Source organism: Anopheles bellator, chromosome 2 (genome assembly GCF_943735745.2).
Source record: "Anopheles bellator chromosome 2, idAnoBellAS_SP24_06.2, whole genome shotgun sequence".
In the NCBI taxonomy this organism is placed as follows: Eukaryota; Metazoa; Arthropoda; class Insecta; order Diptera; family Culicidae; genus Anopheles; species Anopheles bellator.
Genome location: NC_071286.1, coordinates 30,941,313 through 30,969,227, shown reverse-complemented (window position 1 = coordinate 30,969,227; position 27,915 = coordinate 30,941,313). Strand labels below are relative to the sequence as shown.

At 50.6% G+C, this 27,915-nt stretch overlaps 1 protein-coding gene across 1 annotated transcript; it reads right to left on the bottom strand.

Annotated features, from left to right (window-relative positions):
• Positions 1-9: 9 nt before the first annotated feature.
• Positions 10-27,311, bottom strand: LOC131207362 (fibroblast growth factor receptor 3-like). The gene is made up of 4 exons (XM_058199973.1): positions 27,067-27,311; positions 3,111-3,292; positions 2,840-3,035; positions 10-2,167 (listed from the first exon to the last, which is right to left on the bottom strand). Exons 1-4 carry the CDS (start codon positions 27,309-27,311, stop codon positions 1,843-1,845), a joined length of 948 nt encoding a protein of 315 aa, XP_058055956.1. The 3' UTR covers positions 10-1,842.
• Positions 27,312-27,915: the final 604 nt, after the last annotated feature.

The window sequence follows — 27,915 nt, the reverse complement described above, 5'->3', positions numbered from 1 at the left end:
GGGCCTACACTCTGTAACGATGAACGCGGAGGGAATTCGCACCATTTACGGCTGTTTTTTCAACACACGGCACCAAACCGAACCGCTGTTGCTAATATAGTCGCACAGTAGTGGTGCATTCGTTACCATAGCAACGTGTAAAGGACACGTGCCATTAACCGATTAAATTCGATATTGTACCCCGACACAAGGTCGACGGTTTGTCCCACATGTTATCACTTGTTCTGCCTCTCCGGACGGCGCGCTCGAAAACAATGAAACAAAGAATTTGTGGTCCAACAATTTTTCTTTGTACATTTTCGTGTACGCCTTTTTCCATTTGATAATACCGTCTGGAAAGAGATACGAATCTCTGCGACTTTGAAGCGAAATAAATAAACCAAAACTAATTGTGGGAATGCAAGTGTGATTGTGCGAATGGACATTGCACAAATGGGAATACCGGTAGTTTTCAGCGAATCGCATAATCTAGCTCAGTTGAGGATCGACGTAGAAAAGCGCATGAATATCCCTCGACTCGAGAAGTGGTGCCGCTTGTGCGTGCTAATTATTCTTCGCCCTGTTTTCGACTGAATCATTAATCATTTTATACAATTCTCGTTCGATACTCGTTCGAATAAAGCCATAAATAAATAGTGTTCTTAGCTAAAGCAACTAAACTACTAAAGTGCGAGCCGCGAAACCAATACGATATCAATCAGCGTCTTTCGCTTATGCCACGTGCAGCAACCACACACGGTTCTGTTCGCGGTCGCTAAACGCCACACACGAACGACTAATCACGATGAGGAGTCATTATGACTTCGCTCTCTAACTTAATCTCTACACCGTTCTCATACTCGTGTTTTGTACATACAAAAGTAGCTTCATGCCCAGCACACTCTATTGGACACGGTACCCGCGCAGTTAGTAGGTTGTGCTGGTATAATATGCTGTAGTTTTTCTCACTGCAAATTTATAGCCTGTGGGGATGTTTTGTGTGTGGTGTGGCCACCGTCGTGATGGTAATTTTGATTATTGCTATGCTTTGCTCGGCGGTAGTACTTTTATGCGTGCAACTCTGTGCAGCCACCTTTAGCCACTAGAGATCGGTAAATCCGTACAGTACGTATGTAGGTTATTGATTATACGTTACAAACATGTGAGTGATTGGTTCTTTTCGTTACACCTTTTAGTAGCTTGGACACCCCAAGCTAGCCTAAAACGTCTTACTAATACTTCTACCAGTCAATTGTTCCTCTTGTTTATTCCTTCTAAATCTAATGATTGCTTTTAGCAAAACATGTCTCTAACAGAGCTTCGTCGCGTGTTCGACTCCAGCGATTCTCGCGCGCCCAACTCGTTTCACACTCCACTCTTGATCACTGGAACCGACATGCATCTTCCGTCTAAACACCGAACGAAAGGAAAGCTCGCCCGGCACGTGAGGAGATGGGTAAGGAAAGATCACAAACTCTGCATGGGGTGGAGCGGGGGCTTCTACGGCATTCGGGGATTTGGCCAAGGGATTGATGTTGATGGGGGGTTAAATTCCGAAAGGGTTCCCCCGTTCTAGGTCCGAGGCAAACAAACTTGCCGGACCGTGCCGTGTACATCTACACACACAAACACACACAACATATATTGTTAGTGTCCTTGGCCACAACAGCATCATCACGCGGACCAGGGAGCTCTCAACCTCGATACAGCACAACACGCAGGCGTTCCACGATCGCGCCGCGATTGTAGTCGACCCCGCCGTCTCATCTCCGCGCATTAAACTCAGTCTCTTCTGGGGGATTTCATCACCTCCGCCGGGGGTTTCACCGTCCACACCGTCCAGCCACAGCTAGCCCAGCCAGCTTACACACTTTCGTGGTGCTCATTTTTGGCGATGAACTGGGCGGAGCAGCGATTGTTGGCCTTCTTGCCCGCGGTTCGCTGGTGCACGGTCCGGCAGATCCAGGCGGTCACCAGGACCAGCACGAACAGGCCTACGGCCATGCCGTACACCAGTACCGATAGGCAAGACTCGGAGATCGACGTCACCTCGACCGGCGACAGCAGGACGTTCAGTTCGAGCGGTTGCGCTGAATTGCCGGACACTATCTGGCACCGATAGCGTCCGTAATGGTGCGCCTGGATGTTGGGTATCGACAGGTACGACCCAATGATCTGTCCTTCCTCTCTGCGAAAGAAAGAAAGAGTGGTATACACGTTAGCAACAACAATCACACAGCACAGGATTCGCTCTTATCGGCCGAATTTCGGCCAACGGATCTGATTCCCATCGTTAGACAAACCCCATCCAAAGAAACTAGTCGTGGGGCCAAACGCGCCAAAATTCCTCGTAATTTATATTGGACCTAATTAGAGATTCCCCGAAATCGGTGGCCACATTGAGTTTCGCCGAATTCCAATCTCGAACAACAATCGATCGCCCAATCGTTCGAACTGTGTACTCAGAGATTAATGCTGGGTCTGGGGTTGAAGTGGGTATCAAAATTGCGCTTTTCGAATGGATGAAAAATTATCTCGTCCCCAATTATGTGTTCGCGGTTCGCTTCCACTTCAATCGAAAGTTAATTAATTTAGTTAAACCGATTTAATCGCAAAGAAGCATTGCATTAATAATGAGACCGCGTGTTATCAATATTGGCACTCAATCATATGCTCGGTCCCCGAACGGAACCTCACTTCTGATAACTTTCGTCACATCGTACCGTGTGTCTGATAACCAGTGAACAAGAACTAGGCCACTTTGCCCAAAAAGTTTATCTCGTACGCACTTCGAGCGCGAGTGACGGCCCTCCATTTGCCATTTTCTACAATTGCTCCGATGGTGCCCGCGTGCACATACCGTGTAACGTTTTCCTGCTTCCCGTCGGTGACCTGGTGCGGTTTGTCGTCAAACATCTGCATCCACAGTATCTCGTTCGTTGCGTCCGGCAGATAGAGGTTGCCGACGAACGCCTCGCAATAGAACCGGGCGCTCTCCCCAACGCCCACCATCAGGTCTTTCGGCTTGAACGTCGGCATCGGATTGTCCAGTTTGTCTGTCGAGAGAGAGCGAGAGAGAGAGGTACGGTTAACGGGTGGGGTTTCTCTTGGGCGATTTGTAAGACCCTTACCCTGCAGCCGCAGCTCGATGTTGTTCCGGATGGCGTGCGTTTCGTTGCGCAGCACGCAGGTGTAGTTGCCGACGTCGTTCTCCTCGACGCGCGGACTGTAGATCGTCTGGTTGGCCGCCTCCGGGTACACGATAAACGACGACACGTCCTTGCTCCACGGGTGCGGTTTACCGTTTTTGAACCTACAACAAAAAAAGGCAACCGCGGAAAAGAAAACCGTGAATTGTTGAGCATTCAGTTTAAACATTTACTTTTCAAATTGCTAAAGCGAGTCACATTACGCTCGTTTATTTGATGTTAAATGGGATTGTTGAATCGGGCGAATTGCGGAATGTTTACCGGAATCATCAGTTGAAGCGCGCCAACAGTACGCAATGAGCGATTCAGCGTTCAGCAGCGGAATTGCATTTCAATATTGGTCCATTCGCTTCATCTCTCTCAAATCAAATAGTTAACTCTATCTGTCCAAGCCGTAAATTGGGTTTGGTCAGGGATAGGGACGCGTCACAGGATGGGCCACAATCCACAAGGGCAGCATATTTGGGGTGACATAAATTAATAATTCGAACGGGATTGCTTCACTTCGGACAGCTGCAAGCACACCACCATCGCTGTTATAATTCTCTTGCATTCACTTGTGACCAACCGATATTGTTGTTAGTGAAATAATCACTTTTCACAATATTCAGCACAATAAGCATCAATGTGTGGGGCGACACCGAAACGATGGCCACCCAATTCGAGCGTTAACACCCAATACACGACCCCGTCCCGTTTGAGAATGTTTCAAATGACACACTGGTCTGGTCTGGTCGGTCGGTCGGTCTGTCCGTATCACCGGCACGGTCTGCCGGCTCCGTTTGTTTGTAAAACATTTCGCCATCCGCGCTAATCAAAACATCATCCGGTAGGTCCCGGCTAGGCGTCAGGTTTCCGTCTAACGCCAGTGCGTGCGCACTGTTTGAGTGTTCCATGGCCGTGACGTCTGATTTTGGGTCAGCACAGCCAGGTTTTTTTGGGGGAGCCAGTTTCTCGATTCTCTCATCAGTTCATCATCAATCAGTTAGTCCTGTGTTCTTGGGTCTGGGACGACGGTAAAAGGGGGCTAGGCCTAAGGTGATGAAAATCCGGAAACCCTGAGAGTAGGGATCGGAACGAAGAATGAAAACCTGCCATAAAAATGACACAAAACCCATCCAGACCGCGTCACATAACCGTCATTTGCCGTCTGTGGCTGTGCCCATCATTTAATCACGCATCAGCCATCATCATCAACGTGTGGTCGTCGGACGACGACACCGGACCGGACACACGGCGGCCCGGCGGAACTCGGTATGCATCGTTTTGCATAATAATAAAAAAAACCAAAATGGCAGACCCGGCGCGAACGGCTCGTCGAGCCATAAACCAGACCCCGCGAGGCCGAGTCCGACCAGACACCGGGCCCAGCCCGGGCCGCGAGGAACTTCCTCGCCTCAGCAAAGTTTTGTCGCGCATAAAAAGCTTTCGCGGAATGGTATCGCGCGTCTTCAATGTCACTGCCTCCACCGTCGCCGTCGCCACAACAGCTGCGTGGCCATTAGAGGCTACACAGCGGAAAGTGAAGCAGCAAGCCACGCTGTAGCTGGCGCGTCCGCTCTGAAGATTTGCCGCCCTGCCGTGTCCGTACTGGCTGGCTGGCTGGCTGCCTGCATATTTGCATCCTCCCGTGCCGAGTTCTGCGTTCTGGTCCTGAACCTTCTTCTCCGTCCGGTTCGGTCGGTCGGCCACGACGTTACGGTGGTTATCGCACGCCAGCCATCTTTTTCTCGGGAATTGAATTTGCTAACCACAAAACCCGACCGAATACTGCCGTGTCCCAGCCGGCCTCACGCTGATGATGCCCTCCTGTCCCGATCTAATAACGGACCCTCTCTCTCTGCATTCGTTTTCGGCTCTCAAGACTTCAGAGCAGTAGTCGTGGGGGAGGCGGCGTTGGCGATTGGATTTTCGGAAATCTAGCATCGGCAGAGAAGGAGCAGCAGCGGAGAACAGTTCTTCAGTGAAGTGGAGAATTCACTGGCTCGGAGGCTGCTGCTGCACAGCAGTGTGCAGAGACCCACAACTTCCCGAATTCCGGAGCCCGAGAAGGGGCACGCCGATGCAGCCCCTTTTTGATGGAGAAACTGTCCCAAACCCCGGGGCCCGGGGGCATTGTTTCCAATTTCCTCCGTCCAAAGTGTGAGAAATGGAACTTGATATCGGACGTGGAGCTGCTGCCGCAGATGCTGGTGTTCGGTCGGTCGAGGAGGCCGTTTTGTGGAATTCGATCCAATGTATGCATGAGTGACTCAGTGAGCAGGGTGCCGCTCACAAATCCAGAAAGGGTCCCTTCTCCTCCGGGCTCGGCCAACGATTGGGGGGAGATCTGGTCATTTGCACTGGGCAGCGCACCACCCCACAGAGAGCTCTGATTACACCCCGTCACCATCAGCACACCACCGGACACCGTTTGCCAACTACTTAATCCTTTTTGTTTTCGGCGATGGCGGCGTCGGCCGCCTGTGTGTGGTGACCTGCGCGAGCCTAGAGCCGAGGACAGGGAGTTGACTTCTGATGTAAACCGCACTAAGGAGTCGCTGCTGCTGTCGGGTCGGGTAATCCGATACCCTCCACGGGTCCTCCACGGTTCCCCCACGGCGGCGGCAGGTGGCTTTGTGTCTCTAAAGTGTTCTTAATAATATGGAAAACATAGCACCTCACTACCCGACCCCGTAGCGCGGCGGTCCAGGCCTGAGAGTGACCAGAGGACCCTGCGGCGGCGAGAGGTGTCGATATACCCCGGGGGCCGGGGGTTGTTCTCTCCCGGACCAACTCAATCGCAGGAGGACAAACCTTTTCTCGCACCGCGCCGACAGTCTCTCCGGGGGGGGGGGGGCGCCACAGGACAGGATTGCCGTGCTCTCGGTAAGGCTTCCTTCCCTGGGCCCCGCCACGCCGCGAGACGACACGGGGATGGTCTACTCCTTTGGCACTGGCCGCCGTAAAATGGCCACGACACCTACCCCGCTCCGCGCCACATCGAGCGGTGTTTGGTTTCGGAACCGCTGTGGCCCTCGGAAAGGACTTCCCGGCGGCACCGAGAGAACCGGAAGAATCTGAGACGGCGGCGGCGGCGGCGACTTGCAAAAAGCGGCTTGTGTTGCAAACCGTGTGCGCACAAGTGTCCCCTCTTGACACGGGTGTCTGTCTGCGATCTGCGGTCCGGGTCTGTCGCTTCTTGCGTTTCCTTATTGCCGGAAAGACCCGGCCGGCCACCATTCGGAGAACCGAAACCGTGAGAACGGTGATCGCGGCCAAAAGCGCCAACACAACACAAAGCACCCCACGGAGGAAGCCCTTTTCTGGGAAAGCCCTATCCGCTAATGGGGGGGGGCCTCTTCACTATGGCTGGCTACTGTTTTTGCTATTCGATTGATGTGCGCGTCCGCCACGGTTCTTCTACCTCGTCATTCCTGCAATCGGAACTGTTTGTTGTTTTGATTGACATCATTTTTCAACGCGAAAACACAAAACGGAGCCCTGTTCCGCTACTTCACAACGCAAGGACCCACAAGTTCACAAGCTGATGCAACCATATGCCCGAATTAATGCAACTGACGCCGCACCGGATCACGAGCTGCTGACGTGAACGCCACGTCCTAAACCCCCCTCTTCGTTTGACCTACATTTTATCGCACGCAATCCCGTGTACTGGGGTTATCTCGGTATTATCGATGGGGTGATCAATATGACGCACCGATAAATTGTTGACCGGAACATATCGTCATTCGGACGCGATAATTATATTATAGTTTGGGCCTACTCATTGGTCAGGTGCGACGTATTGCGAAAGAGTATTGTTTCAAAAGTTTCAAACAGCTCCAATGACATGACGTGAATGCGGCTAGCTGTCCTCAATAGAGCGCGCTAGAACTACATTGGCCCAGCCTTTTTGGCATCGCAGATTCACAAATCACAATCCATCCCGTTGAATCCAGTCGGTTCTCCCGATTAGCTCCCGTTGATAGAGCAGTCGGTGTTGGTGCGGGACCAACAACTCTGCCCGTAAAAACACACCGTTACAGAAAACAGAAACAAGGATTAAAATTGCCTCTCTTGCACGCCAAGACCGCTCAGCGGCTGTGACCGAACAAAAAGAATTTATTGATCCTCTAAAACCAATACAGCGCTGAGTCTACCTTACCACAACCGATCCCGGATCCTATGCGAAAGACGTCGGTTCGAATCCTGAAAGTATATCGATTTGAACGCGCCCCTGTCCGATCTCCAGATAAAAAAATAACGAGAGTTTAAGCACCTTAAGCTACCCAAACGGCAAGAGATTCAGTCCGGAAAAATTCCTTACCCTCCCTCTCTTATCGCATCGTATCCTGTTTGAGTTGTTCCGTGTTCAAATAACGTTAACCCAAAATGGTCATGTGTTTCAGTCGGTTCACGGGGACCCCCCCAACACCAGAGGTGTATCATCCGCGTGTAAATTCTCCGAAAGCTTCCCCGCCGGTGTCGGGGTATCAATTGAACCATAAATTTGTTAACAACAAAAAAATAATCACTTAATTAGTGCCGTCACGCGGGGAAAATACGAATGCCTCCGCCACCGGCCGCCGCCGCTATCTCGGTTGGCGGCAGCACTGGGACGGCCGCCATCGACATACAAATCGTTAGCAGCAGTGCTGCGCCTGATTGGCATCGACGATTGCATCACACCCACCCGTCCATCCGTGCGTCCAGAGAGGCCGGCCCGACGACAATCGGAACGGGGCGCTCCGTTTTTGCCGACTTCCATTGCAAAACAACGGCCAACCAGGCTGGCTAATGAGAAGCGCCACAACGCATTCCGCAACATTCGCTCTTGCGCACTTCACAGACCCACAACGCAACAACGGGAGCGCCGCGCGTTTTGTACATATATTTTTCGTAATTAATCTCCCAATCGTAATGAACATAATGATTTTCCAGGAATCCCTCCTCGGGATGCTTCACAAGAGCTATATTTACTGCTGGACGTCGCCGCTGCCGTGGCGCCTCCGCCGACGAGGATCCTCACCGCGGCGTCCGTAACCTACAAACCTCTTCCGGACTGATTTGCGGTGCGCGCCGGGAGTTCCTAGAACACACGACGGCTACTGTACTGTGTGCTCGGTAAAAAAAGAAACAAAGATAGAGCTAAATTAAAACATACCACCCTCGGGGGGAAGGTGCTACACGCTGCTGCTGCTGGGCCGCGATCGCATCCGGTACCGATCGGACCCGGCAGCGGCGGCAGAGAAGTGCACGCGCGATAATAATTCGCAGAATTGCGCATGACGATGACGACGACGCGAACCGATTACCAATCGCAGGCTGCAGCTGCCAACGGGTGGCGTAAGTCCGTGAAGTCGAACTGCTTTGGCATGTGAAACACGTGTCCGAAAAATCACGGGGAAGCCATCACGGTGTGGTTGGTAAAAAACTCAGCCGTCGATGAGGTGTACCAAATTAGCGCCCGAAAGTCTCAGCAACCCGTGCACGGCACCGGTCATGCGCGCTTCTTCACTGCAAGTCAGTTGAGATGGAGTGGTCTAGTAGCCCTTCTTTCGCTGACGTCCGGCGCGGACGGTGCGAAGCAAAGAAAAGACAACAAAATCTGGGCAGCGAAAAACCCGTTCCGAGAATTGCGGAACGGTGTCTGCGCCAAACAGTCCCCGTGTGGTGTGCCACCGAAAGTTGGCCAAGAATTTTGCATAATGCGAAAATGAGATTAAAGTTCGACTTAATGAAGGTTAGGACCGGCCGGGCCTGGCCGGTCGGTGATTTAATTTGAAGCCAAATTGACAGGTGTCCAGTGGCGTGGCATCGCAAAATAATACCCTTTTTTTCGGTGCCTTCTTCACTATCTCACTCTGCTACATCCGTGTGCTGGGTGGTGTCCTAAGTTATCGCAACAGGCGATAGGGACCCCATTGGTGCATTGGCCTTAACTGATGGAATGTCCAAGTCGACAAAGTTCCGGGAAGTGCTGATAATAGGTCTGACTCTCCGCACCAACATCGATACGGACACAGCAAAATGATCCACATCCCGGATCCGATCCAGCAGCAACGGGGACATGGTGATGGCGCCGCCGTTTCCCGGAAACTAGACGTCCACATGCTGCCGATGTCGCTCGGTGCGCTGCGTAATTAAAAGGGTTAACCTTATATCACTAACCTCTTCCTCTCTCTCTATCTACTGCCCGTGGATCGTAAAATTTAGAGCAACCGAATGCAAGAGCATCCAACCGACTGGACGGCTCGCCGGAGAGGTCAAGCCACGTCCGTCCATCGGCCAGGGAAGTACTTGGTATTTTAATGTTCGCGTGTCGCGTTTGCTTACGAGGAAACCCTTAAAAACCTCATCACTCGACCGATCTAATCGTGGAGTCAAGTGCAATGTGCGCAGTACTGGCGCTGGCGAGGAGGTCCTCTTGCTTTCCCCGAACTGGAAACCCATAAAGAAACCCACCATTCCGAACGAGATCTGGTCCGAGTAGCTAGACGCAAAAACTGGCCGTAATTTAGTGAACCTTAGAACCGGGGGGGCTTCATCCGTCATCCGCCACCGCCGTACAATAGAACTTACGACATACGACATTGTCCGAAACACGTACATGTCGTGGGTATCGTCGCATCGCATCAAAATTAAAACACCACGCGATGCAACGATGGGCTGTGGGACACAAAGTGGACATTAAAACCGGACAGAGGATGTGTCACGGGATACGGAGGCCGGTGCGCCATCCGGACGCCGCTATAAAACCTGGAGAGCTGGAACTCGCGACGTTCCATCGCACGCCGGGCACGGCGGCAGCAGCAGCACCTAATTGGGACTCGTCTCATTAGCGTCGTTTCTCGGGATTGAATTTCATAAATATGACGAAAAACGCTCTCACCGGGGACGCCACCACTTCGGGGAACCGCCGCTCCCAGGGGACTCTGTGGCGCATCCGTGTGGTCCTGCCGTCCTGGGTCCGCGCTGTGGCGCTGACAAGTATTGCCCTCTGCCCGGGCCCCTCAGGGGAGTATTACGTTCCACGACGAGCGTTTCCTCTTTTTGGCGGGAGCCATCTCCCAAGACACGCTACGCTGCTGGCAAGATCCGCGCTTCAAGGATAGCACGCCAACGTTCCATCGTGATGCCGATGATGCCATTCTTCGCACTTTTCCAGCCGAAACCCGCTATTAGATGACGGCCGCCGACACGCTCCGAGAAATGCTTTCGAAAACGTCAAATTATGGCAATTTGGCATGGGCAGCCGATTCTCCGAAATCGCCCGAATTTGGCAATCTACATCCGCCGCACACAGATCGTGGCTGGCCGCGCTCTGATCACCAGAGGCACAGCAAAAGGATCCGCGGTCCCTAAAACGCTACGGCATCCACGAGGCACAGTTGAGAAGCACACTGGCCAAAACTGGACCTCCGTAATTGTGTGACCGGGGAGTGTGGGGTCGAGGAGCAAGCGCTTTCTGGGCGGTTTCTACCACCAAACCGAGAACAAGATGTATCAATGGTTTGTTACAAAGGCTTATCGAGCGCGTCCCGTAGATAACGGCCACTTTAAAGATCCCTAACAGGAACGCGGATCGGTCAGCGGACCAGGGCCTTTTTTTTGCTGGAGGCACGTCGTCCGACATCGTCTAGAATCCTTGAATGAATCCGTTTCCCTTGCGTACTACACTTTGAGGGATTATGTTTCGTTTCTGTGCCGTCCCCGAGCTGCATAAAACAAAAAAGAGGAACGCCACCCCAGAGTCGATCCCAGAGAGCCGACGATAGTTGATTACGGTTGTGGGTACACACCCCGACTGGGACCTCTAGTCCCTGTGTTCTGGTGCTCTGGCTGCGTGTGTCGACGATTTTGACATCTTAAAACGAGGCACACAACCAACTCGAGAGACCAAGTCGAGATTCTTGGAAATTTGCCCATTCACGTCCGAGAGCCGGCCGGCGGCAAGTGTGAGAAACACCGCGTGGCGCAGGAAGGCCGACCACTTATCTTTGGGCGTTTGAGGGATTCTCACCCCGTTGTTACTGTCGAGATGATGATGCCGCCGCATGCCACAAAAAGGTTTGTTTTAAGATAGTTAGAGGAGCTAGGACAAGATCCCTGATGATGGGGCTGGCTGTGTGATTGGTGGCCACAAACACGGGCGCTCCCGATGGGTGTTTTGATTTAGGAAGACACTGACGGACCGGCTGGCGATGGGAACATGAAGAAACTTGCTCTGAAGGGGCTGCTGGTCGGTGGATTGGAAAGAAGCTGGCCGTCACTTTCGTTTGGTCAAACCACGAGGTAGTTCCTCTGCCCAGTTGGAATCAGAAGTATTCGCCGAATCTGAATCTGAATACCGTTGATTTGCTCCGGTTCCGAAAGATCGCTTATTTGGGGCACGATGGTACGAGACACGTGTTAATTCCTTACCTGTCAAAAAAGGAGAGAATAAAGCAAAATATTAGAATCGGGTACGTGATGCGCAAATCCAGGTGGTGGCAGAGCACCGAGATTACTACTACCGGGCGGGGGGATTATACGGGTCTCTCCTGTGCTAATCTAAAAACGTGCGCGCATTGGTCATATAATCGGAAAAAGCAATGGGCTTAATCCCTTCACAGGACAGGAAATGTCTCGGAACGGAGAGAAGCGCATTGTTCGCCTTTGTTTTAAGGAGAACCCAAAGCGAGACGCAAATTCCAAGGTTAGAGATTCTGGTTTCTTTTAATGAAGAAGCGGAATTAAAAAAAAAGAGACGTTAGGATTCGCTTTCCATTATTGCCGAATTCCGGCCGGGCAAGGGCCGGGACGGCTCTCTGCCCATCCACAGATCCAGAGACCCAAAGTGAAGTACGAGAAATGTGGTTCAGAGGGCCACCGCGCCATTGTCCGCGACGCGCCGAGACCGAGACACTCCCCGGTTGCTGGGAGATCGAGAGATGAACGATGGCGGTCGAGAGGTTCTCGAGGGTTTCGCCTCGAGCCTAAGGAAGCGCTTCCGACGAATCTCTCTCTCTCTCTCTGTCTAACCGCTCTCGACCGACGGAACGGCGTCTAATCTTGCCGGTCGATCTTGTCTCGTTCCCGAGAGGCTTTCTCAACATAGAAAAGACCATTCTTCATCGTCCATCAGGGTGCGCGACCCTCCACAATTCCTCTTTCATGAACGGTTCCGAATCCGCCAAGGCAAGCTTGTGGGGTGTTGTTAGGCCCACACGGTGGGCTTGTGAGACACCGTCGAAACCCTGGCCATATATACCTGTGTCCCACAAGACAACACCGTCGTCGGGCGGACCCGCAGATAATCTTTTAACGAAGTGCGCGCGCGCGATGATGGCCACACAAACATGCACGGAAACAAAAGCAAAACAAATGACGACAAACGAACGAGACGGAGTCCCCGAAAGACGGAAGAGTGTGCCAAAGGAAAACATCTCAATAGCGGGGCCGAGGTAGTAATTATTAAGTATAGGGCGCGACCGGGAGCAGACCTCCACACAGCGGGCCAAGGACATTCTAGATTGAAGCAGAATTCTTGAAGAACTTTCGGATGCCGGTGGCCTAAGACTGTGGTTCTGAAGTTCCCTCCTGGACTGCAGCAGCAGCAGTCCCAGACCTCTGGTTACGGGCGAAAATTAATCATTTGTTCTCTCTCTGTCTCTTTCTCATGCTCTCTTGGGTGATGATCCGAGATCCCAGCATCTCGCGGGAGGCGATCCCTGACAATAATACTAGGAAGTGTCTTCTTCCCGGCGGCCGATCGGATCATCATCTGCCCTGCAAGCTCTCCTGGCAGCCTCTTTTGTGTGTCCAGCTCTGGCTAACGATATCTCAGGTAGACACAGCACACCATCGGGGGACTTATTGCTCTGGGACAGTCTGGCGCACACAGGCACACACTAGCGGCCTCGGGAACAACAGGAGCATCGCATCCTGGGCTACAATTACCGGCTTCAATCATCTGCAACTATATGCTGGGTTCGTAGAATTTCGCCCACCGAGGGCGAGGTGGTGAACCAGCCATTCCAGCGGCGGACCAGACCAGCAGACGCACAGGAAAAGGCCAACAACACCGCCTTAAGGGCCGTGGCCATTTTGAGGTGTGCAAAATACCGAGAAGAAGCCGATCGGAGCCCGTTTGGTGTGCCTTTTCTTTTCTCTACCCACCAAGCAAAAGGACGACGATTGGCACTGGAGGGACTTCTTCAATGAATTTTCGGAACTTACTCCGCGCCATTATGGCACTTTCTCACCCTCTCCGGGGTCCGCGCAAAAGGCTTCTCCTTGTGAGATTCACTACTACTGTCAGGGGTGTTCGGTTTATTGCCCAGCTTGTAACGGGTTCCGACACGAGGCTGTAAATGTGATTGCCATGTGAAGTTTGGAACAATTCATTGCTCCAGAAAGGATGTAACTATACTGTCTGTCGTCGTCTTCTTGGGATGTCTTCATATTGACGTCCTTTCTGGGACTTCCAGCAAAGGAGGGATTGCAATAGAGAATAGACATCGTAGAACTTTAATGTTTATTCGACGAACACGTCCACACGTCCAAGAGATCCAACGCCACGTACCTCATCAATATGCGGACCCCGCGGCGAGTGCACAGCTCCTTAATCAGCTCCAGGTTCCATCACCCAATTTTGACACCTTCGCAACCCACCACTAATATTAGCATACAATTGCGACGAACAGGTGCTGGTGGTCCTCATTGGTTCGCAAGTGAGACCATCTGAGAGGGCCCCTTAATTCTCTGGGATTTTTTGCACACATGAATCACTGAACTTCGCGCGCGCGCGCGCGCGCTTCTAAGTTTTGCCTCATTATGTCTGACATCATTCCGTCGGGTCCGTCCAAACTCGGAGAGGCCCGGATTGCGTCATGCGTTCGGACATGAATCACGCCCCGCGGGATGATGATCTGGGGCTTTCACATTTCGCGAAACCCTTGCTCAAACAACGGATCTTCCATGGTCGATGGGAATCAATGCTGGACGCACGGCAGTGTATAGAGTACCGCAGCAAAAAGTGCATCGTCCACCGAGTGCAGTGGACTCACTAACATCGGCGACTCTGTCTCTATTTATAGGTTCAGCCATTTCATAACAGTCTGTCGGTGGCACAGATTATTGGCAACCTACATCGCTGCCTTGCTGCTGCTGCTGGTGGCCAACCACTGGAAGTTGTGCACAAAACGCCTTCCCCATCCGAGTGTCTCTGATTGTGGATCGGTAATTTCCCGGAAAATCATCGCGCACGTACACGTTCCGGAGTGTGGTCTCTCTATTTCTGTCTTGCGATATCTGCCGGAGCCGTGTGCTGGGTGGCGATAAGAGGATGCTAGCAGGTGGTTTTATGTGGTACGGAGACTATTTCAAACAAAACTCAATCCCCGGTTGCTGCATAATCATAGTTTACCACAAGCACCGTTGACAGAGAACTTGTTTCGATTCTGTTACTATAGTACACTATCTTACGGCTAACGGCTTACATTTTCGAACTGAACCCGAAAGTTGCGGTGAGTCTATAGGTGAAACGGGAATGCAAAACCGGTGCCCGCAAATAATGTAGCATTTGTTCGTTACGTAAAAAACCCGGTCGGCGCCATAAACGTCCCAGTTCCTTCACCGGTCCCTTGGTCTCATTGACCGGTGGTCCTCCGCGCATCGGAGACCAAAGAAACCACAACACCCGGAGAAGTGCGCGACCAGACCGCAAAGCAAACGTCCCGATAAAAACTGCGGAAACATTGGAAACTGCAAAACCCAATCATAACTTGGCGCGCAGAAGAACTTGCGGATGATGCTGGGGCTGGCCGCGCAACAAAAGCATAATTACAATCGAAAAAGCGAAAATAGAAAGGAAAGAGTGAAAGGGCACAGCAGCAAATGTTGCAATAATACCAAACCGGCCGGACGCAAATCTGCCCACAGGAGAGACAGAGAGGATGTCATCGGAGAGCATGGAGAGAGCCTCCCGCGGGTCTGCCGCCACGTTGGGGCTGCAATAAAATGCAATCTCGCGCGCCTCGGCCGCGTTGCTGACTGCAGCATAAGTGCATCGGACCTGGACCTTTACAGAGCCTCCACTCTCGTCGGTGCAGCTCTCGCTGTGATCTTCGGAGCTTCTTTCGTCCACAATTCTACTGCGCCCACGGTGAGAATTTTCTCAACAGACAGGAACAGAAACTGGAACCGTCCGTGGAACCACCTGACGGAGCTGCTCTATCATGAAGTTTGGGCGTAGTGTTGGGCTGTGGAGATTTGCAGACTTTGCTGTCGGCTGCTGTCGACAGCACATTTTTGGCCAGCCATTGCTACTAGCATTCAACGTGTTTTTGCGTGCGCTTCTTGCTCTGCCGTAACATATAATAATGAATGGTTTTCGCTGGCCAGGCAGCCAAATTGAGATAAAAGTTAATCTAAAAGTGGCTAAAAGTGGCCGCAACAAAGTCTCACCCAAATTGCGACAAGATTTGTTAAATTGTGATGGTTGGGAAATTCCTTTAAAGGATTATGCTAATTTGTTACACAATTTACCATGAGGTAAAATCTAATAAAAAAATAGAACCGTGAACCGTTCTTGCTATGGATAATGTGGCCAAGACTTGCGAACGAATAAACGAACATTGTTGGTCGAGTGAAAAGCAACAAATTGCGGCTCTTATTAAATATTTCAATGGAAAATCAAGTAAATGGGTAAATTATTCCGAACGTTCGTGGTATTCACAATGCATGTACTAATTTGTATCAATACGATTTTTTCCACGACTCATTTCAGCTCATCATTTTAGTCCCAGTTTGCCACCCCTTTGTGGGGGCTCTACTGCGACTGTCTGAAATACAATTTTGGATGAAAAAAGGAATCCAAAAAGGATCTTTGATGGTCCCGCCGGTGTGGTGCACTATGAGTTCCTTTCAACCGGCCAAATGAGAACAAATTTGTGGAGACACAATTCTTGGTTTTTGCATCACGAGGAACCATCACATTTTCGTGATCAGTTCGCCAGGAACGAAACCACCGACCATGTGATTGTCCTCTCATCTCAAGAGATCGTTCTGTGGTCACCGTAAATATGTTGTGAATGTGTGGAAGGATATTAAAAAAAATGAACATTCCTATGTGTGTCGAAAATGGGAACGAATGTAGACAGAGGTCCCTTCATAGAGTAGGGATTACTAAAAAGGTTATGAAATAGATTTACTAAAATAAATAGGGACTGTTTGAGTTATAAGCAAATTCCTATTAATTAGTTCACTACATTTCAATTTATAGTGCGGCTGACAACTTTTTTAAATGTTCGATGCACACGATTTTATCCATGAATGATTTGTGGTAAGATTGACGGTCGGACACAATTGGCCATCAAATAAAAGAAAATTAAAAAAATATTTCTTCTCAGCTGACATCGGATGATTGTTGAAGCAATCAAGCGTTCAACATAAAGAAACCGTTTCTATTCAAACCGCATCAAAATTAATGAACGTCCACAACAAGATTAATGAAGATCGCATTATCTGTCCATCACATTCATTTTTATTGGACAATCTCTATTAGGCACTCTGCCCATTGCCAGATTTATTAATATTTCTTTGTCGTGTTTCGGATACTACAACACTTCCTCCTGTACCTCCTGTTTTCCCCACAAATGCGCCGCCAAAGGGAGGATCCGCAGAACTGCGCGCGCGTTTGATCATCCAACATTTTTTCGCCGAAAAGACAATCACGGACCGTGAATCACGACGACGTCGCGGCCGCGAACGACTTTGCAACGAGAAGCAGCACAACCCGTGGTCCCGCAGGCTTTGGCGGTGGGTAAAAATGGCGGGAAAAAGGGAAAATGGCAAGATAATCGATTCATGGGAAATCATTTGCTGCCGCCAGGCAAACTGGCCGGAGTCGCCGGAAACCAGCCATCGTGCGTGACATGGTGGTGGTTGAGAAGAGGAAGCGCGGCGATTCTGTTGCTTCCGCTCGCGCCGCCAATCGTTTGTTCATCCACGGAACGCGACGCAAAAAGAAGAAAAAAGAGCTGCACGGGCTTGAAGAGTATTATAATAGAACCCAGCCCAGCGGATTGCAGATTAACTGTTGCATCAAACCCATCCACAATGCACCGGAACGTAGCCTAGGCGGGCCCGTAACAACATGGGAACTTCAACATTCATAAGCGCAGCAGACAGCAAACAAACGGCCACTTCCACTACTTTTTGGGACATCAACTACTCAAAGCGTTATGGATTGTTACCAAACAACCGACTACATGTACAGTATTAGCACCTTTGGCTGGACGACTGTTTCAAGTTTGAGCATTAGAGCTTTGCATTTTATTAAAATGGTTGGACTTCAGAACAGAAAAATCCAACATCTTCTACTCTATTGATTCTCCGTTAGAAAACATCATTTTTGGGGTATGAAAAAAGGGTTAAAATTGGCCAATTGGTAAGATCGCATCGGAAAAATGTTGGTTTTCGCTTTTCTGCGCCAGCCAGAGTCTGCTATAAAATAGAACTAGCCGCAAGAATGACCAACAATTCTTTGCTAGTCCAACATTCTCCTCTTCTCCGACATCCATCGACCAAAACTTTGCCAGAATTCTCACAAAATTCTCCACCGGACCCCAACGGATGGTCACATTGCTCCCTAAAAGCGTTGGTAAAAAATTGACAGAACCACACACACGCAAACTAGCCAAAAGTTTCCAAATTCTCGCTTCTTGCCTCCCTCGGTGGGTTGCAGTTGATGCGCGGTGTGTTCCGCAATTTTTACGACCCCAAAAAACAAACACCCAACATTCGCACACACCCTTCCGCGGAGCTCACCGCAAACCAGACTTCACTCGGGGCGCATTAGGGTGATTCTCGAGTTCGGGGAATTCCTTAAATTTAGCTTACATGACGACGTTGGCAAGTTTGAATCCTGCGCAGCAATTGGGACGGGGTACCGGATGACCGGGTCTGTCGAGTCGAGGTTTTCCACCGAAGGGGTTGAACAGCAAACAATGTGTGTTTTCCACGCGAGAAATAGAGGAAAGTCCTAAACACTCCAGCGTGTTTGCGTGTACGGCCCAAAGTAGTAGATAAAGGACACGCCACACACCAATAACCGAAGATTGTAAAGGGAATCAATATTCAAAGCGTTGTGACCGACGTAATGGAAACTGGTTCGCTATGAATACTTTAGGTGAACCGGGTTTGCGGGAACCTTATACGCGGAGCTGTTTAATATCTTCGAGCACACTTACTTACACGACACAATGGACCAATCGTTTGTGTTGACAAATCGAACATTATTAATTCACAGTTTCTTCGCTCCGGTAGCTCAAAGAACCTCTCTGTACCTCGTAATAACACCTCACCTAACGATTGGAGTCCTCTCTCCCAAACCCCCGGCTTGGTGTCCTTGCTGCGTACCTCCATGCGCACTACTCCTTGCGTCAGTCAACGAAGAATACTTTTTCTTTGCCCCAAACGGAATATAGAAGGCACCTCTCCCCAGCAGAGCGCAGATACACCATCATCTATAGCACGCGATCGGGGCCACCTTTTTCCCAGAAGAAAAAGTAATTTTCGGAAGGTTTCGCTCGCGCGCGCCCTGGACTGGAAAATGTTGGCGGCGTCGTGTGTTCGCAGGTCTCTCGCACCGAAGCTTCTCCCCGGGACCGCCGTAGTACCGGGAAATCAGGAATGTAAATAGACCACCAGACGATGGCCACCACCGACATTGTAAAAGCGACGTCGGACGTGAGACAGAGTGAGAGAGTTACAGTGAAGTTTGCAATGAAAACGAATGAATTATACCTTTTTCTTTCCCAGACGTGGACAACAAGGTGCCAACAAAAAGAACTTGCTGTTTTCTTTCGGCTAAACTGATAACAAGGATGGTGTGATTCGCACCTGGTGCCTAAAAAACGAGGTAAATTTCAGCACATCAATCTAAATTTGCGGTGCGCACTTTCCGCGATTCCGCGGAATGGAAAAAGCCCTTCACACAATTTAACAATTTAGGTACGAAAGTTCTAAATAGTCGGATCTGGGGACCGGGTCGGACACGATGTTTCCAGTTGAGTGAGGCGTCCTCCAGTAACATAATTAGCTCGGCATGTACCTTTTAACAACCTGCATCAAGCGTTTAACTTTAAGGCTGGCGATGGGTTAGTCGTTAACTTTAATTATTCACCCATCGAAGCCAAATTTATGACGTTGCATTTTAATGTAAGTTCTTGCGATGCTATCTTCTTACACTTCCAGGAGTCGCATCCTGCTTGCCATTCCTTTGGGCGGAATCAATCACCAAACGGCGGGCAATGGGGCCAAGGTAACGCAAGGCAAGAAGTGGTGCAATTTGTTCCGATATGTAAGTATCGTGTATCGTCGAGTGCCCACAAGATGTGAGAACACGAAAAACATAAATTCTCTCGAAACCATCGCCTCGGGACTCTGGAGTTGGCTGGCTGGCTGGCCAGTTGGCTGGTTGGGCCTACCAGAGCCTGCGGGCGTTTTACGGAACACAACGGAGCATGTAACTGAGGATCGCTCCACTAAGGGTCCGGAATCTTCGAGGGAACCCTTCCTTCCGACCGAAAGATGATTGACCAGCGCTAAATTATATGGCAGGCACGCCAATTCCAAGGCCACACTTTTTGGGCACGAAATACGCTGCGTTCCCGGCGACCAGGAGAAATCGCTGTTGGAACCTGCCACTTACAACAAGCCAAACTACTCTTGTCCATCACAGCACAGCGAACCGCGTGCGAGTTCGCCCGAGATGGATCGGAAAATTGCCCGCAGGAGCTCTGCTCGGCCGGCCATCAATTATATGGGTCCCGGAGAACAGCTAACAAATGAAATCACAAGCAGCGAGAGCGCACTGGAGGAAGCCGGAAAACCCTCCCGCTGCTGGGCAAGATTCCCGCTTCGAACGGGGCCAATTTATTTTCGGGGTGCATCATCGCGTGATGGGGTTTTTATAAACATGCGGCCATACTTCCTGCTATGCACTTCGCAACATTTATGCCCCCTCGGGGGGTTGTGTGCTGGTCGATTTTGCATTTTTGTTCCAGGAAAGAAAGAGTGCGAAAAAGGGATAATTTTCATGTGAACTCTTCCGTTGTTTCTTCCGTTCCCATACACACGTAATAGGGGCCTTGCCGTCGTCCAGACGGCCAACAGTCAGCCAGCCAGCCAGCCAGCACAACCAATGATTACATGCATTTCCAGGGAGAGAGAGAGAGAGTACAGATACACGCTAATAGTAATCAACGTGTAATGATAATGTACCGACCACCACGGACAGAGGCCAGAAGTGCAGTAAAATATGATCGATGCATCGTTTTTCATGGCACAAAAGGTCACTCCAAAATGCACCGCTGCTGCACCCTGCACTCCGGTTATTCGGTGGTGCATTGCAAATTACGAAAATTGCACCAGGCAGGGTTGCGCCATTGCTTACCATCGGGTAACGGATGAGTGGCCCAACGGGGAGAAAAAATGATAAATTAACGAACACTAATGTTTTTGTGATTGAACAACTGCTTTCCGTGCGGATGTGGTAAGCTTCGTCGCGTGGCCCATTTTCCACAAATGAACATCTGCCAGTTTTTGCAAAAGCCTTTATAATTTTCTGTTTATAGAGTGGTTCATGTAGTGTCCCGAAGATGAGACGCAAAACTTCAATTGTGGCTGCCGCTGTATGGCACACGTAGCGTCGTCCTTTTGAAACCAAACGTCGTTCAAGTTTTTTGGCTGAATTTCGCCGAAGAACCAATAAGCCAACATTTCTCGGTTGCGGTTATTACTCCTTCTTCATGTTTGAAGAAAAATGAGAAGATAATGCCGCCAAACCAAAATCCGCACCAAACAGTCACTCGTTGTGAGTGTACATTGGCTTCTCTTGCACGAGGTGGGTGTTTTCCGAGCGATAACGATAATGCTGCTTATTTACATAACCAGCGAGGTGTGGAAATGAACTCAAATGAAATTAGCTTTTCCAATTTCGTACAGTTTTAGTTGAGGACTCGCCACTCTGGAAATAAGTTGTAAATGTGCCCCAATTTTCGGCATCACATTTTCATTAACGTCAAAAGTTTTACTAAATGTTAAGAATTTCCAGAATTAAGTTTGACATTTCAAAAGTCAAGTAATCGGTAGTCTGGCTTACCAATGGGTATCATTAACAATACTTCAATTTAAGTGTATGACAGTATGATAAAATCATCTCTCATTAATTACGTTTAAATTACGAAACAAACGTTCGTTTTAAGTTTTAAACATGGCACCTCCAAAGTCGATCATTCTCCGCCTGTTTTATTCATCCATCACCTTCTCCATCACCAATAATTCGGTCAAATGAAAGTTCGGTTCCCCGCAAGAGCGCCTTCACGTCGGCGGTCCATTGGATGTAGCTTTCCAAACTGGTCTGATAAAGTGTCTGTGTTTTATCCGAAAAGCGTAAAAAAATATGTTGGCGCACCCCTAAAGCAACACGCATTCCGACATGAAAGTTTACAGCCGTCTACGCAGAATCACGCTCCAAGATGCTCCAGTGCGCCAACCCGATTCTGGAGAATTTCCTGCTGTTCGAATCCTTCCTTAACTCGAACATTTTTCCCCGACAGCCCCCGCTAGCTAGAGCCCCCACTAGAGTAGCTGGGAAGTGCTCCTTCGTTGGAAAAGGCTCCGACCGGGTCGTCCCACACATACGCAAAGGAGCTGCCGTCGACGCGAGCACTAGCTGCGCGCTTGCTGGAGATAGATTTTCCTGGAGGGAAAAAGCTTTGCTTACGGCGCGCCCGCCGTCACGGTGGCTGACTGTGTCAACCTCTTACACAACAAAACCGATTTTCCGCCCGACTGGCAAGAGCCTTTCGCTGGGCAATATTCTCGTACAATCTCGACTCCACCGATGACACAAACAATTCTCTTTTGGGGGGCGAGAGGTGTTCCGAAAGTTGATCGTTGCACAAAAAGGGCACAACACGCTGAACTGGTGTGGATGAACTAACTTGACTCGAACCGAAGAACCGAGCATCATCCTTCTTTTGGGACGATAAAGTTGGTCACCGAAAGACAAAGTGTCCGACGTGCACCGGTGGCCGGACGAACCAAAACGGAAACCCTGCGTCACGGTTGAGCGGAGCCGTAGACTCTGCTTCGCCGAAGGATCCTGGGCCGAAGAAGTAACAGCGGTTCTGTGTCCCGGGGCTAGCTGCTCCGGGCGGCCCGTGCTACGTGATAAATAAGCAGCGTGAAAGATAATACCGGGAAACTCCACCGACGGTCGTCCTAGTATCCTGTCCTGTCGTTATCGCTAGTCCTCACCAACCACAACCCACCCAATGCACGTCCACTAGTGTCCTGGATTCATCATCTGCCGATAGGCTGCCCATTCCCGACGCAACACACACCGCCGGAAGGAAACTTCCGGGAGTAGCATTAGTATTGTGTTTTTTATCGCTCCACGCCGTCTCAGCTGCGGCGGTCGAGTGCTCTAAGGGCTCCTCTCCCTCGGCGCTTCACACGTTGGGCCGCCCCCCTTTGCGGCACAAATATTCAACCAGGGATGAGAAGACCACCACGCGCCTTCCACGAAGTCCCAGGCCACGGGGGCGCCAGAGTTTTCGAGCGAATTCCGGGAACCCGGGACATGCCGAGACATTTCTGGGGTAAACATTCTGATCCATTCTCGGGTGCCATCATCACCCAGCATCGCGGGCGCCCCCAACATCATATGCGCCCCGCCGATTGGCACGGGTTCTGCGTTAATCAAATTTTGAACTTTATTCCTACGAGCGGGAGCCAGGGCCGTGTTTTTGTAGTTCCTAGGTTTCGCCATCTGACTTCCGGATAGCGTAGGGCAATCGAGAGCCAAAGCACCAGGATCTCAACGCGTATTCCCACCATCAGATAGTTGCACTTCCGAGAGACAGACAGAGAGAGAGAGAGTCCCTGATGTAGTCAAAAGGGAAGAATTCCAGGAATCCCGCATCCTCAGTTTGCCCGCAGGGTACGTTATGGCACCGAGGGAGACTGCTACGTACGCAATGCCGTGCTAAGTGCGTGTAGCTTCGTCCCGAGCTAAATTTTTATCGATCCACAGTTCGTGGAAGCATCGATTCGCTCGTACGTAATAATGAGATCTGATTCGCAACGACTGGACGTTCCATCGGGCGAGATTGACGTCGTCTGGTTACTGGAAAGCCCTCTTCTTTTTTTTAGGTAGCTCAGGGAAAACCAGGGACCTTTACCAGAAGCCCATGGCCATCTCTCGTGCTCGTGGCACAAGTTGCTTGCAAACGGACTGCAGACCTTAGACACGTGGCCCAGCCTGTTTGAGTGGTGTTTCCTCGCCCATGCAGACACGATAAGTTCAGGTTGAGCTTCGTTGAGCTTCCTCCGCCACAGGTTGGTAGAAGTGTTTCCCGAAACAGGTCCGTGCGCATGCGTGTCGTTCGTTGTGCAGAACCAGTTCCGCGAAGGGATCAAACGCGGCACACGAGAGCAACACCCACCGACCGACACGATTGCCGGTGAAATTTTAATCGAACGACCAACCAAAAAACCAACTGACTCACAGCACAGCTCACAGATTTATTTCTACCGGCTTCACGCTCCAAAGCGCACTCGGCGTAACGAACCGGAAAAATCAGGAACGGGGGTGATATCTAAACCCCTCCAGAACAACACACTGCAGCAGGGAGCCACCGGTAATTTGTAAAAATACATCCAGGCATCGATCGATCGATCGAGGCACGTGGCTAGGCTAGGAGGTCGGACTAAAACCACTATCTCTCGCTATCAAAATTGCCCACTTCCAGGTAGCGCGCATTATTTCTAGTTTTCTCGAAATCGGAACGAATTGTCGTTTTTCGCCCGAACCCTGCGCTGAGGCCCATTTTTCGCCGCGTTGCTTCTACGAAGACCCCAACTTCCAGAAAAAGGGCTTTGCTGATGATGCTGTGCAGTGCAATGCGCGGCGCGATACAAGAATAAAACCAGCAACGGCAAGGGCCAGCCTAGACAGTAGAGCTAGAGAGAGGAGCTAGGATTTCATCTGGCTGGCACAATTTTGTTCCATTCTCGGAGCCAGAGTTTCGGAGTTTCGGAGTTTCGGTGCTCCCTGGTTTACCGGGAAAAGCCTGATTCGTCGGTTCCAAGGATAACTGGCGCCCGTCGGTTGTGTGCGCCACGAATTTGGTCTCCGCTGTCTTGATGCTGAATTCAGCCAAATACAAGCCAAGAAGCGGAGAGCGCGCTGATGACGAGATGGAAAATTATGGGTCGACAAGCGTTTTCAAGAGGATTTTTAGCCAGTAGTTGAGCTGCTAATGGTTGGTTGGTTAAAGGTGCAGTAAAAAACACAGAGTTGCACACAAACGATTCCGGCGCCCTTCCGACAGAACAAGGTGCTCGTCGGGTGCGGCTCTGTTGATTAGCCTAGTGTACACCAAGGGAAGTCATCTCCGGTTGCGGTGCGCATCCCAAAGCAAACCCCATCGTCGGCCCTCATCCCTTTGCAGAGACCATCAAAAGCTGCAGCGCCGCCTCAAAGGGTCCTCAAAGGGTGCCTACTAGCCCAGGGTGGAGATTCCCAGCACCAAGTGTGGACATATGTTCCCCCGCGCGAGAAGTGTGCTTACGTCAAACACTGGACTGTTGTGACTGTTGAAGAAAAGCAAAGCGCAAAGAGAGTGTAAGTTTATGAGTCACCACCAACATGACCCCCGGCGAACTTTGTGCCATCACTCATTCACTCGTCCGTCCGTCCACTGAGTCCGATTTTCGGCTGCTTACGACTTAAGACGAGAAACTGATGACTCTGCGCACTCGCCATGGACCTCCTCGTCGGTCAATAAAGCTCGCCACGAAACGCGACCTCAGATGACGGAGGAGCTCTGCTCATGATGAAGCGATTCCATTTCTTTTTTCTTTCCATACAATTTTATGTTTTTGTTTAACCGGCGTACGAAGAAAGCGACACGATCGTCTCCTCGTGTGGTCGCGACCACGACGCGCACGTTTAAGGTCCGAACTCGCGAAGATGAGCTGTTTGCTGAGCAATGAAAACGTTAAATTGAAAACCAACAAACCTTCGACCGAACCGAACCAAAGCCATCGCCACCATCATCGGAGGTGGTGCCATTTTTCTCGGAAGGGTTGTACGAAAGAAAATGTCCCACGAAAACCCGCGTCTGTTTACAGTCTTGCGGCGCGATGAAAACGCGACCCAAAACTTCGAGGATAGCGGTCACTCTCAGTGCGAGAATCATCCGCCTCTGCCAGCCTCGGCTTGGAGTTGGGTTTGAGTTTTTTTAAATGTGACACCAGAGCATTACTCATAGAAGTATTACTCATCCGACCACTGGAGCAAAACAAAACCAGGATTCGAGGTTGGTTGCGACTGCTAAAAGACCTCCAATCACCACGTATTCCAGGGGCTTTGTCCAGGTTGAGTCTTAAAACAGAGCAGAAGTTGAATGCCCCCCGAAAAAGAAGAGATGCGAATTCCACCACACGCGCAACATATGCTGTCGGTTCATGGAATGGCTTCCGACGAAACGATTGGGGGGGGTTATGAGCATGGTTCGCAAATATGATCAGAGGACGCGGCAACGTTTATGGCATATAATTATTACGTAAACAGAACCGCGGTCGGTCGAGGACCCAGTTACACGTTCGTGAACTTCCGCGCGGAGGCGAAAAATTAAACCCCGCAGCACCGCACTGTTTCCGAGGAAGTCTGTTTGGTGTGGTGGGCTGGGATTGGGCGAAAAAAATCCTACGAACCGCGAGACAGCACACGCAAATGTGTTGCCCCTCGCCCTGTGTGCAATAATTCAACCGTTTATGATCGCGAGAGCACATAAACGCGAGCGAGCGGCGCTAACCAAACATTCGGAAAATGGCGAAAGTGCGAAAAACATAAAACGGACCACCCGGGCGCCGGCCGGGGTTGATCGATTGATATAAACAAATAAAGCGAATCCAGTTGATGGCCACGCGATCGGTTCGGCAGAACCGAACCCACCCAGCGCGAAATCGCTGAAGGTGTGTAAAAAATCAGGCCCACAAAAATTGGTTTGGTCGAACCCGATGTTTGACTAGAGCGCTGAACGCAGCCGTTAACGCATTCGTAATGAATAAGTGCATCCCCCCCTCGAAGAAGGGCCATTTTCAGTTGGTGCACTCAATAATTCCGCAGTTTTTTTCAAGGTTTGTCGCTAGAGTAGTGGTGGTAGTGCACGTAACAACCAGCGAACGTGATCAACTCCTCGGTACGTAGATAGATGAACGTTTGGGGCACTGCAAATCGAGATATTCGAAAAAAAAAAATAAACGGGGTACGGGTAATTGCATATAATGATCGTTCACCCTCCCACAACATATACGGCGCCACTGCGTTACCCGTAGTGGTTCTCGTCTCGACACAGGTTCGACGCGCGTGTGCTGCAAGGTAATAAACTATTTTTAAGTGGCATTGGACTGGACTGTCATTAGAACTTTTCTAGCGACCAGCAATGAAGCTAGAAAATCAGAATCCCCACCAACCCCCGGAAGGGACTCGCGAACTTTTAATGTATGCACCCGGCAAAGTTTGAAAAGTGGGGCCCACAGAACGAAATATGCAAAAAACTTGTCAACCCATTAAAAACTTTTAATACGTGCCCGAGAAGCTGCGAACTCATTCTTTAACTTTACTTGACTTTTCTAAGAGTGGCCAAGGAAATGCAAAAAAGGACCCCTGAAGGTACGCACAGCGCCCATTTGTTCCGCCCGAAAAGGATAATCCTAACTTTTTTGGGGTTCCCCGGTTCCTAACTTTCGCGGGATCTTCGGAGCTACCCACCGCAACTTGGGCAACATCATGGCGTATCTTATTGCTTCTGCCCGTCTGGCGTTTACTTACCATTCAATACTGCGGTACCCTTTGCCACAGCAGTGCAAACTTTTGAACTGCTTCAGCACGCCATACTCCCGGTCGGGGACTTCCTTCGTGAACTGCAGATGGTGGGTGTGTAGCGAGTGGGCGTACCGATGCTCACTGCAATGGTTTTCCGCCCCAACCGCGCCGAAGACCGCCAGCGCAAACAGTGCGCCAACTATCCGGGATGCGGGATTCCGGCTCCTGCCGCCGGTGATTCCTCGGACCATCGTGGGATCGCTGGTTGCTGGCTGGAACCGAAAAGGAACTGTGCCCTCAACTCACTCAGTCACTTTCACTGCGCGGAAACGTGGACCGTGTGGTGCTGTTGCAATATATCAATCGATTCGGTGAGGGGTTTCCGTCGTAACTTCCTGTCGATACCGTTTCTCAACTTTTCATTCAACACTACACTTCCGCACTCGGGGCAGTTTTCGCCACCTCTACTACGGCCGATTGTGACTCTATGTGGCCGAAACACCACTCGTCAAGCCAGGGAATGACAAAGTTAACGATTTCCGAAACGACGCCACAGCGAAGGTGTCCGTTCTAAGGAACTGAGCCACAGATTGAATATCGACGATTGCCGGCACTAATTAGCGCTCCGTGTGTGTCTCTCTCTCGTTGGCAGTTAAATGGTCGGGGGGTTGTGCAACCTCAAGGGCAACCTGCCGCCGCCGCCGCCACTCCGGGTGGCCCACGAGTTGTGGAACGTTGATTGAAAAATAGTCGCCCGATTGCTGATGAATGGAGGGCGAGCTCCGTGAACAGCCAGCCAGACAGGCACACATACACGACGATAGACACCGGACGGGAACGGACAAGTCGGCAACA

Bases quoted from the DNA above. Each gene is read 5' to 3' on its own strand.
- LOC131207362 (XM_058199973.1), bottom strand. From the start codon at position 27,311: ATGGTCCGAGGAATCACCGGCGGCAGGAGCCGGAATCCCGCATCCCGG. The intron at 3,293-27,066 runs GTAAGTAAACGC...TTTTTGTTGTAG, and splicing joins GGGTACCGCAGTATTGAATG to GTTCAAAAACGGTAAACCGC. The intron at 3,036-3,110 runs GTAAGGGTCTTA...CTCTCTCGACAG, and splicing joins CATCGAGCTGCGGCTGCAGG to ACAAACTGGACAATCCGATG.